This window comes from Atta colombica, unplaced genomic scaffold (assembly GCF_001594045.1).
Source record: "Atta colombica isolate Treedump-2 unplaced genomic scaffold, Acol1.0 scaffold78, whole genome shotgun sequence".
NCBI lineage: Eukaryota > Metazoa > Arthropoda > Insecta > Hymenoptera > Formicidae > Atta > Atta colombica.
In genome coordinates this window covers 77,811-89,815 of record NW_017259570.1, presented here as the reverse complement: position 1 = coordinate 89,815, position 12,005 = coordinate 77,811, and the positions used below count along the sequence as shown (strand labels likewise).

At 36.0% G+C, this 12,005-nt stretch overlaps 1 protein-coding gene across 1 annotated transcript in view; it reads right to left on the bottom strand.

Moving 5' to 3' along the window:
* Window positions 1-12,005, bottom strand: part of LOC108692573 (nephrin-like) — a 95,857-nt gene that overhangs the window by 43,097 nt on the left and 40,755 nt on the right. Inside the window, exons 4-6 of the mRNA XM_018200887.1 lie at window positions 7,706-7,796; window positions 7,478-7,590; window positions 4,398-4,564 (exon numbers count right to left, since the gene is read on the bottom strand). Of these exons, the coding sequence (XP_018056376.1) occupies window positions 4,398-4,564; window positions 7,478-7,590; window positions 7,706-7,796 (371 nt within the window). The remainder of the gene's footprint in view (window positions 1-4,397; window positions 4,565-7,477; window positions 7,591-7,705; window positions 7,797-12,005) is intronic.

Sequence of the window (12,005 nt, the reverse complement as noted above, 5' to 3'; positions counted from 1 at the left end):
TATATATTATTTATTATATATTGAGTTGTCCGGAAAGTTCGTGCCGATGTTGAAGGAAAATGAAATGATTGAAACGCAGAAAATTTTAATTTAATAAATGTAGGTATACTAAAATTTAAATTTTAGTCGGCACGAACTTTCCGGACAACCCAATAGATCCGCCATATTTTTACAGAAAATAAAAGAGACATAAATGATAGTCAATTTCGAGATATATTTCTTATATTACTGCTATCGCAACTTGTATATCTAATTTGAAACATACACAATGCACGCAGCAATCGTTTGCACCGCTAATCAACAAATGTAACGGAGTTTTCGCCCGCTCCGGGAATACACTTTGGAGCACCCGATACGCAGAAACGCCAAAACGTCGTTAAGCATTGCGGCCGGGATTCGTTAATGAACTACGTGAAATTAATTAGAGCCGCACGTCAACAGCGCCCAAGACAATGCCGACTCTAAAGTGCGACGCGTTGGCGTGTATGCGAGCAAACGCGCGGAAGTTACAGTTCCGATTTCGGATTATCGATAATGCTAGGCCCCCAGGGCCGTAAGTATCTAACTATCACGATTCGAGCCATCCTGGTACTGGCTAGTTCTATAGAAGTTCTATAGAATGTCCGACGTGATCAAAGTACTCCCATTCACGTTTAAATGCGAGTACGAAGAACTTCGGAACGTATTTCGAGGAAACCGTATGAAGAAAATTGAACGATTATTATTCACATATCCATAAGATATTCTTGAATCGGACAAAAGCGGAAAAAGTAATAAATATTAAATATAAAATATTAAAAATAAAATGTATATAAAAATAAAGCATGAATATACTTGTTGCTTTGTTTAATTTAAGATTATCGCTCTATAATAATTTAATTTCATCGATTTTTATTTGATACTTTTGATACTAAAAATTAAAAGACCTATAACGGTCGAAGCTGAATCTTCATTGCTTAAATAATTTAATCTCGAATTACTATATATATCATATATGTATTTGCCATGTTGTAGTCTTTCGAATTGCGCGCCGAATTATTTTTCCTATACTATAAATGCAATTAAACTACTCTAGTAATCGCAAATTAAATTGACAAGCAATTTTAATGATTTAATGCTACAAATAGCCATCATATTATAAAGATGTTAATATGAAAAAATATAATTGAAAAACTATAGGCTTTTTAATTTTGTTACAGGTCTTTTAATTTCTGGTACTGATTGTGCTCTCACATATGCGGTCTAAAATAAGGATTCTTAATATTGCTATTTTTGATATCAATTGTCTAAATTGAACTTTTTATTTTAACTACATAACCAAGAGATTTTATGTAAAATATAATGTTCTATTTCTTTAATACTCAATACAGATATTAAAACATCTTTATATTTAGCACTTAAATGAAAATATTCTTATTACATTTTGATACAAGTGAGATAAAATAAGTTGAGTTGAATAGACTGACCTATATCCTACAACGTTTTATATTTTAAAAGATATATTAATAGAATCGACTATATATATAATATCACTTTATGGACAATCGAGACAATGTGCGATCTAATATTAAATAATTTTCTCAAAAATTTCATTCTAATTGTCAAATCGATACACGAAATTAATAATTATTATTTAACAATATATCAACATATATATTATATGTATGTGTATATTTTATATATATACATACTCAAGCTGAAACAGCGATTTGTGGAGGCAACTTAATTTTCATAATTATACGTGACATATCTATCTCATCGATTTGGCGTTTCATTCATTACGCTGTGATTAATAAATGGCGATTCCCTGCGGGTCGGGTTTCTTGCCCCTGCTCCGTTCGGATGTAGTTTAGCAGACACTCCAGGAAGCCAGGCAGTAATGTGTTCTTGACGATACATACATTATCGGATAATGTCGAATATTCCCATCGGCCCGAACGCGGATTTTCGCACTGTGCGTCCGCTCTCGTAACAACCGCGTCTAGCGGAAAGGGCTTTTAGTATCGTAACATTTTGACAAGTATTATGCAACTCGCAGTTACAACGCCGCAGGGAGTTTCTGATGCTATTCCCTGAAAAATCAATTTCCCTCTCGAAGGAAAGAAAAAAAAATCGCACAGAAACGTCAATTCTTCTTTTACAGCAATATTTTATTAGATATACAAATCATATTATATTTTGTTCTTTCGTTTTTATGACAATTTAAAACTAATTTAAACAGCATGGCTTTTTATCATCGGGATTAATATAATTTCATTTATATTCTGAGCACTAATGTCAACGTTTTCTTCGCACAAAATTAGATATTTTCTTATATTGTATGATTCTCAGTTCCGTTATAGATGACATCTAATTATCACTATGATTATTTGTGCATTTATTTTTATAATCACTATAATTAAATTTTTATTTCACATGTGTATATTTTTTCATACACAAATTCAAATACTTGTATATATTTTTGCATTCTTTCCAAAGCATTAATCCCGCTTTCTCTCTCAAAATAAATGTAAGTAAATAAATTACAAATAAAAATCCTTTTAACGTACGCTATGTGAAATCATAATGCCCCACATTTATTTTGATATTTATAGCAACATTGTCATGCAACGTGCGCCATAGATTAATGTTCCTCATGGCGCCCAGGGTCTTCGCGTGTTCTTCGCAACTTGCTTTTCGCCGCCATTCGTTTAGTTAAACGTGGCAAGTAGACATCGCCCTTCGATAGTCTTAACGCGGCGTTTGTAGAAGGGAGATGTAAATGTAAAATGGATGTTCGAGCCAGGATCGACTGAATCGGTATAGCTTAATTGGCAATTAGCATACCGCCAATGAAAATATCTGGAGTCGACAGGTGTGGCTGCTTAATTCAATCGGCGCGTCTCGAAAGCTCCGATCTTCGCCACTACAACCATCACTATCACCACCACCAACACCTCCAGTAAATGTCGACGCTACCGTCGCTTTCAACCTCCCTTTCGATTCGCTTTCAACCTACTATCACAATCGGATGTGACTCCGAGCTCGGACGAATCCAATCCGTTTGGGAAGAGTACTAGTTCTTTATTTGTTCCTGATTCCTTTCTCTTCTCTTTCTCCATCGCTTCTTTCTCCCTTTCTTTTCCTTTCTCGTCTTTCTTCTTTGTCCTGGCTCTCACGATTCTTATGACTGTGCTCCTCTCGCGAGAATCTCTCCCAAGGGAAAGATTCGCTATCGAGGGGTGTAGTTATCGGTTCCCCGGGGCGTATCGACCTTTTAACCTCGCGTCCCTTCTCGCATTCGCGCCGTCATCGGCGCGAGCTCAACGTCTCGTTCTTAACAAACTCAAAAGCGACACTTAACTTTCGAAAGTGTTGGTAAAAAATTGACTCGATCTGCGACCGTGTGATGTATTGAAATACATTTTTGATGTATTATTTGAAGAATCATGTCATCGTGTCGTAAATATTTTTTTAAATATCAATAGTGTTAGCCAATACAAAACTAATTGGCGTAAACAAGTGGCAATTTCGAGAAAAGATTGCCGCAAACAAGATTGTCTATTCTGAATACTGAAGAATTCCTATTCAGACACACAATAGATTTTTTCTTGATAAAATTCCTGACAAGTATCCTTTTACAAGCGTGTGAATAGTCAGCGATATTCGAGTTATTGCTTTGAATGCCATAATTCCTTGGCTTTCAATAAAGAATTTTTACTAATTATTTGCATTAATATTTCAAGTTAGAATTTTATTTTCTAAAATGCAAAAATAATAATTTATTATTATACACTTAACTCGTATGATTTCTGATGATTTAATTGAAAAGCTTTTGTGTACAGAAATCTCTACAGTCGTATCTGTACGCATTTACGAGAAAATACAATCGGACAAAGTCCCTAAGCTTTATAAATGAAAGTTTGAAACAACGAAAATTGAATCAGACAACGCGTTATCGCGTTATCTTTCTACTCGGTCTTTTTTAAACTCCTAAAGTCAGCGACGGCGATTAATTACCGAGGATCCGACTGGAGGATAATAAGCAGCTTAGTCAATGCTTAATTACAATGCTTCTGCGCGTCATGGGAATTACGTGCGAATCGAATCGCGTTAAAACAATGTATTGTATTAGCAAATAAGTTCTGATTAATCAAAGAGAATGAAAGTTCGCGTCTCTGAGATTAGGCGTACGCGCGAGTCCGGTCTGTTCAGTGTTTCACAAAAGTGCCGGAATAAAAATGGAAGTGACGAGCCGCGAAAGAAAGCGGGAAAAAAAGCGGCTTTTGTGCCGGGAGACAAAAGATACGAGATATACCCGTAGTATAAGCCACGGCAGGGAAGGGTATAAGGAGCAGCTACTTCTAGGTCGAGGATCCGCGCAACTTGCCGTTATACTTCTTATTTTTCTTCCTTACCGTCGTGTGCTTCAGCTGTCTTCTCCGACCCTTGTACCAGGTTATCACCGCGGGTGGCCTTGAACCAGTGGTCTCGCACTCCATGTCATATCGCTTCCCCGCCAGGAGAGACTCATTGCCAATCCCTTTCCGACCCGGTCTTCTTATGATCACAGACAGAGGTTTCACTAAACAAAAATGACAAACTTTAAAGACGCTGTCTAGTTGTATGTCCATGCTATGTCATTTTCGAGTATTGAATTGTCACATGTCGGATTTTTCCAGTATCTATATTCTATTACTACAATAAAATCTGACCAAATATTTTATTACAATAAAATTAAAATATAATATTATAATATAATATTATAATTAATAAAATTTAATATGTGCGAAAAATAAAGCACAACGCCGATATAAGTATTCTCAAATTATCAATATTTAATCAAGAATTAATTTAATCAATTATTTGAAAAATTTGAAATATGAATTAATTATTATTCCATGTGTAATATTAACATGAATATTATACATAATTTTTTCATTTCTTTGGGCAATTTATTTCAGAAATTTATTTCTTAATAAAAGTGGTCTTTTTGTGAAATTCTCTAATAAAAATATTTTGCAAGTCTTCAAATAAATTTGAAACACTATAATATTATATGTAAGGATTACATGTATAACAACTGTCAGATTTCTAATAATAAGCTTTCTAATAATAATAAGTAAATCTAATCTGATTTCTAATTAAAATAACAAAAAACTTGACAGTTTTTAATTCTAATTAAAGATTAAGACCTTGAGGAATTAAAAATATGAGAGCTCTAGCTAGTCTCATGTCAAATCATCGCTAAAAAGAGATCTCGCGTTATGAAATGATAAATGGCCGACCTACAGCCACTTTTCACTTCTGGATGAAGCTTCGGTATTTTGCGTCATATTGATCGCAACGTGGAAACAATTACGTAAGTTAAACAAATATTTTCCACGTTGTTCGAGTGGACGCGTTTAATGAACATTTATTCGACAAATATTTTTCCGCAAAAGATTAATATTTAGTCATATAAATACGTCACGTAGTATCGTCTCCTCTGGCAATCGAATATTCAATCATCGCCAATCATTACTTCTGATCTATTATTAATCATTTGCTCTTCTCGTCAAGTCTCACATGTGCGCGTATACGTTGAAAAAACTACATCGTCCTAAATTTTACTCCCGAAGTGACGATCGTTCTGACGGCAATAAATCTAGGTTTCCAATTCGTTGGTGTCGACTAGATACGATTCATTCGTTCGTTCGTTCGTGAAATATGAAAACTGTGAACAGAGATTTCCATACGCTGTTTGCGATGCACTTACTCCGATAATAGTGGCATGTATTCATTATTCATTATCTTTATGTTACCATCCTTATTACTAGTAAATTGTTTACATATTGACGCTACGTTTATATATGAACACTGAATATTTATTGCTCCATTTACGTAATTGAGTAATTTATTTTAATGAAACGGAGTGCTAGTTTTTATAGAAATAAATATTTCATATAAAAATCGGCCCATTTTATTAGAAGTATCCAATTATATATACGCACGTGTGCGCATGTGTGTGTGTGTGTGTGTGTGTGTGTGTGTGTGCGCGCGCGCGTGCGTGCGTGCGCGCGCGCGCGCGCGTGTCTATAAACGTATAAAACGCATTCAAATTCAAACGTTTGTGTAAAAATATGAATTCATAAATTTATAAAGTAACGATATTATAAAAGAGCGAAATAAATATAATATAAAATATTACGCGGTATAAAATGAACAAACACGGTATTATTTGAAGCGATAATCTTATCCTGATAATGTTGACTAAGTTAAATCAATTTTAAAGTTAACAATTTTAAACACTTTGATGCGTCCGTTGATGCAGCAATCTCTCGCGATTGATGCACGCTGCTCCAAAGCGCTAAGTGCAAGAGGATACGCTGTTTGTTCGAAACACGATTTTGAATTTTTATTGCACGGAAGATAAAAATAAAACGACGGAATAAATACGCAATGGGCACGTGAGCACTTCGCTGAAGTAACGAAAATCAAAGAGTGCGTTTATCATTTAGACTAGACTCTGGCTCGTTCCTCTTCCTTCATCAAAATTTCCTCTCTGATCGTTTCAATCTGCTATTTTTTATTCATCGCTATGATGGAGTCGCTTTTCGCTCGATAACCGGCCTGCAATTTCGTTAGTAGCTTCGACGACGTGATTTTTGAAGGACCTAATTATTGAACATGTATCGATCACTGTCTCGTACGGACTTCGACATTCTCTCGTGAAAAAGTAAAATTTCTTGCTTCCATAATGTACACACAAAAAGGAACAAGACGGATGAAATCCTTATGAGAACGTCGATGATGGATAACGGTCTAATCGAATCATCGATCGATAGCGATTGAGGAAAAGAGTCGTGTGGAAAATAGTAATGTCGGTTCAAGAAATACAAAAATCCCTGTCGTGTCACGCGACCTCGTTGGATAAGGCACGACACGAGATAAGATTCTACTCACCAATTTTTCGGTTTAATACAAAAGTTATAGGACCGTCACCTTATTCCTATTCTACACTTCACCCTTAACCCACCCTAGACGGATTAATGAAGAATTCTAATTTCGGAGGAGCCTAGAGGATAGTCTCGCTTTTCATGTTTCTTCTCGCTCCTTCTCGGGACGAGCGACACTGGGTGGATTTAATATATTTCTCGTCTTATCTTGCCTTATCTTCCCTTAAAGGTGACTCACCCAGCGGCGAGAGAGCAAAGGATGTTGGCCCACTTTTGGTGTCTCGTAGATTTTATCTTTAACGCGCGACAAGATAGGCTCAGGGGTGAGGCCTCTGATTTGTTAGCTGCGTGATAAGAATTTATATTTCTCATCTTTGCTTTCATTAATCTTCCGTTCCTTTTAATAAAAGTATTTAGTTATTACAGACGCGAGAGAAACGGGACTTTCTGTTATAACAATATTTATCTGTGAATATTTCTGTCCTCGTGTGAATAAGAATTCTATTTTATTTAAATCATACAATGAAAGATATTTCATTGTATATTTCAGATTCACTTACAGTTGAGATCCAGAGAAATCGATGCCTCTTTTGAATCCACCAAGTCCGTGTTGCGCGCTTCGCAGGTAAAATTTGAGCCAAGATCAGAGCGGCTGATGGGCTGCAGCGTTAATCTGTCAGTGTATCACAGGAAATTAAATAGATGCATAAAATTAAGTAAACGAGGGCAAGATTTTCTTATAATTCTCTTTGATATTTGCGGGAAAATATTACAAGAAATTATCGTACCTATTCTCGATTACATCTCCAGCATTATTTTCGTATTCCTCATCTTTCACCCGACCGTTTATGAGCCATCTAACCATTGGTTGCGGCTTACCTGCAACAAATAAGACATTAACTTTATTTTAGGTTTTACACAATGAAAAAACTTTACTAAAAGTTAATACGTGATTCCTTTAATAGTACTAAGTAAATATTTACTTACAGTAAATAAATTTTAAAAATAATAGTGAAACCAAATTAATGCTTTTCACACCAAATAAACATATGTTACATTTAAAAAATATTTACTTAGAGCTATTCAAAGAAATATTTACTAAAATTTAGTTTTTTGTTTAGTGTATTGCGTTCTGACAAAATATTCGAGTTCGTGGCAAACAATTTCGCTAGCCAACACATCCTCTGCAGTTATTCTCTAAATTAATTAATCCCCTGCAAAAGTTCTCTGCATGTAATAGCTATTCCTTGTAATTATCATTTAGAACCGAAAAACGAGCGAGGAATGTTGCAGCGATGTGCGCTCGCGGCAAGCGTTCGTCAGAGAGCAGGGAAGATCGTATACACGATGCAACGAGTTTTGTCGGGGCTACTAAGCGATAGACGAGTTCCTGGGAACTTTTAAATTAGCCAATACCTCCACTCTTATCCTCTCGAAGCTTTCGATGCTGGTGTGCCAAACAAAAACTAAGAGACTTCTTGAGACCGCGCGTTCGATAACTGCAAGTTATAGGTTACTCCGCGCACCAACATAGACGAGGGTCAATAAATATGAGTTATATAACAATTCAGGATATGCGGCGGGAACGTTCAAAGTGATTGAAAAATTAAAAACGAGATTATACGGCTGACCCGTTCTTCCGTTCTTTTTCGAGAACAAAATGAAGTGTGCGCGAAAGTAAACATTATACAATTTGTATACGTTTCTTCTTACTACGAAATTATTTTTCAACTTTTCACCTATTATCATTTTAAAACGGTGAATCAATACACTTTATTTCCTACAAATAGAGAGAAGAATTAATGGCGTTTCAGCCGCGTTTTATCTCGTAAAATAATATCTATTGATAAAGAACAAAGAGAAAAAGAGAGTAACAGACAAATAGAGAGCGAGAGACGCAGAGAGTAAAAAAAGATTGATGCACGAGAATATTAAATTTTTATATCAAATTCATTAAATCTTTTAAATGAGAGACGTATATAATTATCTTCTGACGATGCTGAAATATTAATAGTTGTTCTAGTATGTATATATCAGATTAGACTATCCTTAACTTTACCTTAAATAACAAAAGTGCTGATTTGACGCTCGGACATATTGGTATTTTATCGTGATATTAGCTTTATCTTTGCGAGTTACGTCGCGCCAATATTTGTGCCTGGCTGGGGTTGTGGAATACGGATGCGACGAGGTGATCAAGGGAAAACCATGTAACGAGAGTAACCATGGCTTATGCCGGATACGAACGGAGGTAATTCCTTTTACGGGAAATAGTGTCAAGGCTCTGCGCAATCTCGCTTCGTTTCATATCTATTAAAAATATGTTTTCATCATTCTTTCTCCTCTCTCTCTCTCTCTCTCTCTCTCTCTCTCTCTCTCTCTCTCTCTCTCTCTCAGAAATGAATTTCACAGATAATCATACAAGCTACTACGAGAATGCAATTTTATACCAAGCGTCGAAAAAATCTCACAAACATATAAAAATGATTAAAAGTGCTAGCAATAATTTTACCAATTAATAATAAGAGACACACACGCAGCACTTTTTATTTAATCTTATACATTTAAAAGAAGCAATTTATGTCGAATAACATAATTTTTTTGGATATTTGTTTGATTCCATAATTCTTTAAAGCGATTTGCATAATAAATTATGTAATAACATTTAGTTAGTAAAAATCGCGAGAAGAAAATAGTGAAAATTCGGAGTTATGAGTTGTTGAAGCAAAATTATTTTTTTTTTTTTACTTAAGTAAACACTGGCTATGTTTTCAACTAAACCGGAAATATAAAAAAGATCGTTTCAAGTACATTGTCTATCATCTGCATTTTTAGCAAACCGCGGAAATTCGTGTAGAAGCAGTATTGGTAAAATGACGGCCATGAAAGGTTCGAATTTTCCCAACTGTGAAAAATGGGTTTTATTTTGTTTATGAAAACCGTTATACGTGTTTCCCATTAATCCATTCAATACCATTGGACCACATATGTCCCAAGAAATATTTGAAAAATTCCATTGGAATTACAAATTCAAGTATGAAAAAAATGCAATAAACAAAGATTCGTTTTATCGTATACATATCTCAATTTCAAAAAAACACATCTCAATTTAATTTGTTTGATTGCACAATAAATCTTTCTCTGGAATGTACTTCAGATTTAATATCGACATTTGATTATTTTTTTAAATAGTATAATTTTTTATTTCGTATAGAATGAAATATCGTTGTAGAAAATTTTTGAGCTACACCGCAATGTTATAGTGGTCAGACAAAAATCGTCGAAAAAATGGACGAGAACAATTCCTTGAGCCTCAGAAAAAATGCCATCCAAATTCCATCGTTTCATTGTTATTCAAGGCAGCGTGCGGCGCCGGAAACGCAATTTAATCAGGTCCAGTGCAACATCGATGCGACACTTAAAATTGCAACCTGAACTTCAGCCGGAAAACACGGCGTACATACTCGACGTGGGAACCGGCCTTTCCCCTAGATTAGTTCCATATCATTGTTATTCACGATGCCCGCCAATCCTGATTGCGTTTTAACCGTCTCGTTGCTTCTGAATCTCATCGTTCTCTCGAATCTCCTCCGTTCCTTTTTCTTATGCGTCGCCGTCTAGCGAACGCTATATTGCCGTTTCTCGGAATTAATTCCATCATGTTTATTAGGTTTTATCTGAATCGCGATGGAAATGTAATAAATTTGAAAGAGAAAAGAACTGTCTTCTAACTTCATTTTTTACATTTACGAATGTCTCTCATATGTCTTTACGCGTATCTTTAAAATCTTAATTAATTCCCATGAAATTATTTCAATCTTGTTGAAAATTTTTAAATAAAAATGTGAAAGCGAATGTTTTGATATATTAACAGCTCTTTAATTAAAAAAATTAATCGGTCAAATTTTGTCCAAATGCCGATATATTTGATCGGATAACAATAACTAATTTGAAAATAAAATATTGTTAGACAGTTTTGAGAGAGAGAAAAATTTCAAATGCAATTTTGCATGACAATATTTATTTTCGGATCGATTTCAAATGACGAGTTTCCTTCTTATGCACGAAAGTTTTACTATTGAGAATTTTAGACTCACAGTATAGCTTCCGTCCGAAAAGTCCACAGTTCTTCATTCGCACAAAAAATATAACTGTTCAAACTGCGCTCAAAACTATCTTCGAAGTTTTCCGTAAATTGATATAGCAACATTTGAAGATGTTTCGTACAAATGAGTATTTTATTACAAGAGCATGATGTACAAGAGGGGCGGATTGCATTTTCCGCAAGTATCTGTTTACGCGTTTTGTTCTACGCCGCGTAATAATAGCGTAGTAGCACGTGCGAGAGAATCTTCAGTTTCATCGTTGCTAATTATACAAATCACGCAATCTTGCCGCTTAAGGAAACTTCCGGAAGAAGAAAAAAAAATGGAGAAAAAAGAAAGGGGAAAAGAGGAAAAAGGAACAAACAGCCCGTTCGTCCGTGGACTGCTGTATGCTTAATTCGACGGTGAGCATTTTTCAGAGCAGACGGCGCGTTATAACGACGCGGCGGTCCCACTTAATTCGTAAGCTCAGCCGCTCGTTTGCATGAGTACTTAGAGACGAGCGAGAGGTCGGTCGTCGACCGTGGTAGTTGAACGGAATAACAGTGATGGTTGCGGGGGTAAGATCTCCGGCGCGCCCCTGGCGTTGACTTAACCGCGCACGGACTATATTCGAACCCCGTAACTTTTAACCCTTTCCCTCCCTTCTCTGATACGACACCGGGAGCGACGCAAGGCGATGCGATGCGATGCGATACGATGCGATGCGATGCGAGGCGCACCTTCATCCTCGCTTCTCGAATCCGACGACAACCGGTGCTATCTGCGCCACACCGACGAGACTGAAGGAGGATACTAAAGTGCGAATTTTAATCCGGATACCGGACGATATCTTCCGGGATTAAGACCAGGTCCGCAAGCGCGCCCCAGTCGGCATCTAACAAGTTTACCGTCGGTTCGAACTCCGCTTAAAGCAAATACCTACTACGTCGGGGACTCGATGAATCCTCTTGGCAGACTCAGCTCCTTTACTCTCCCCCCC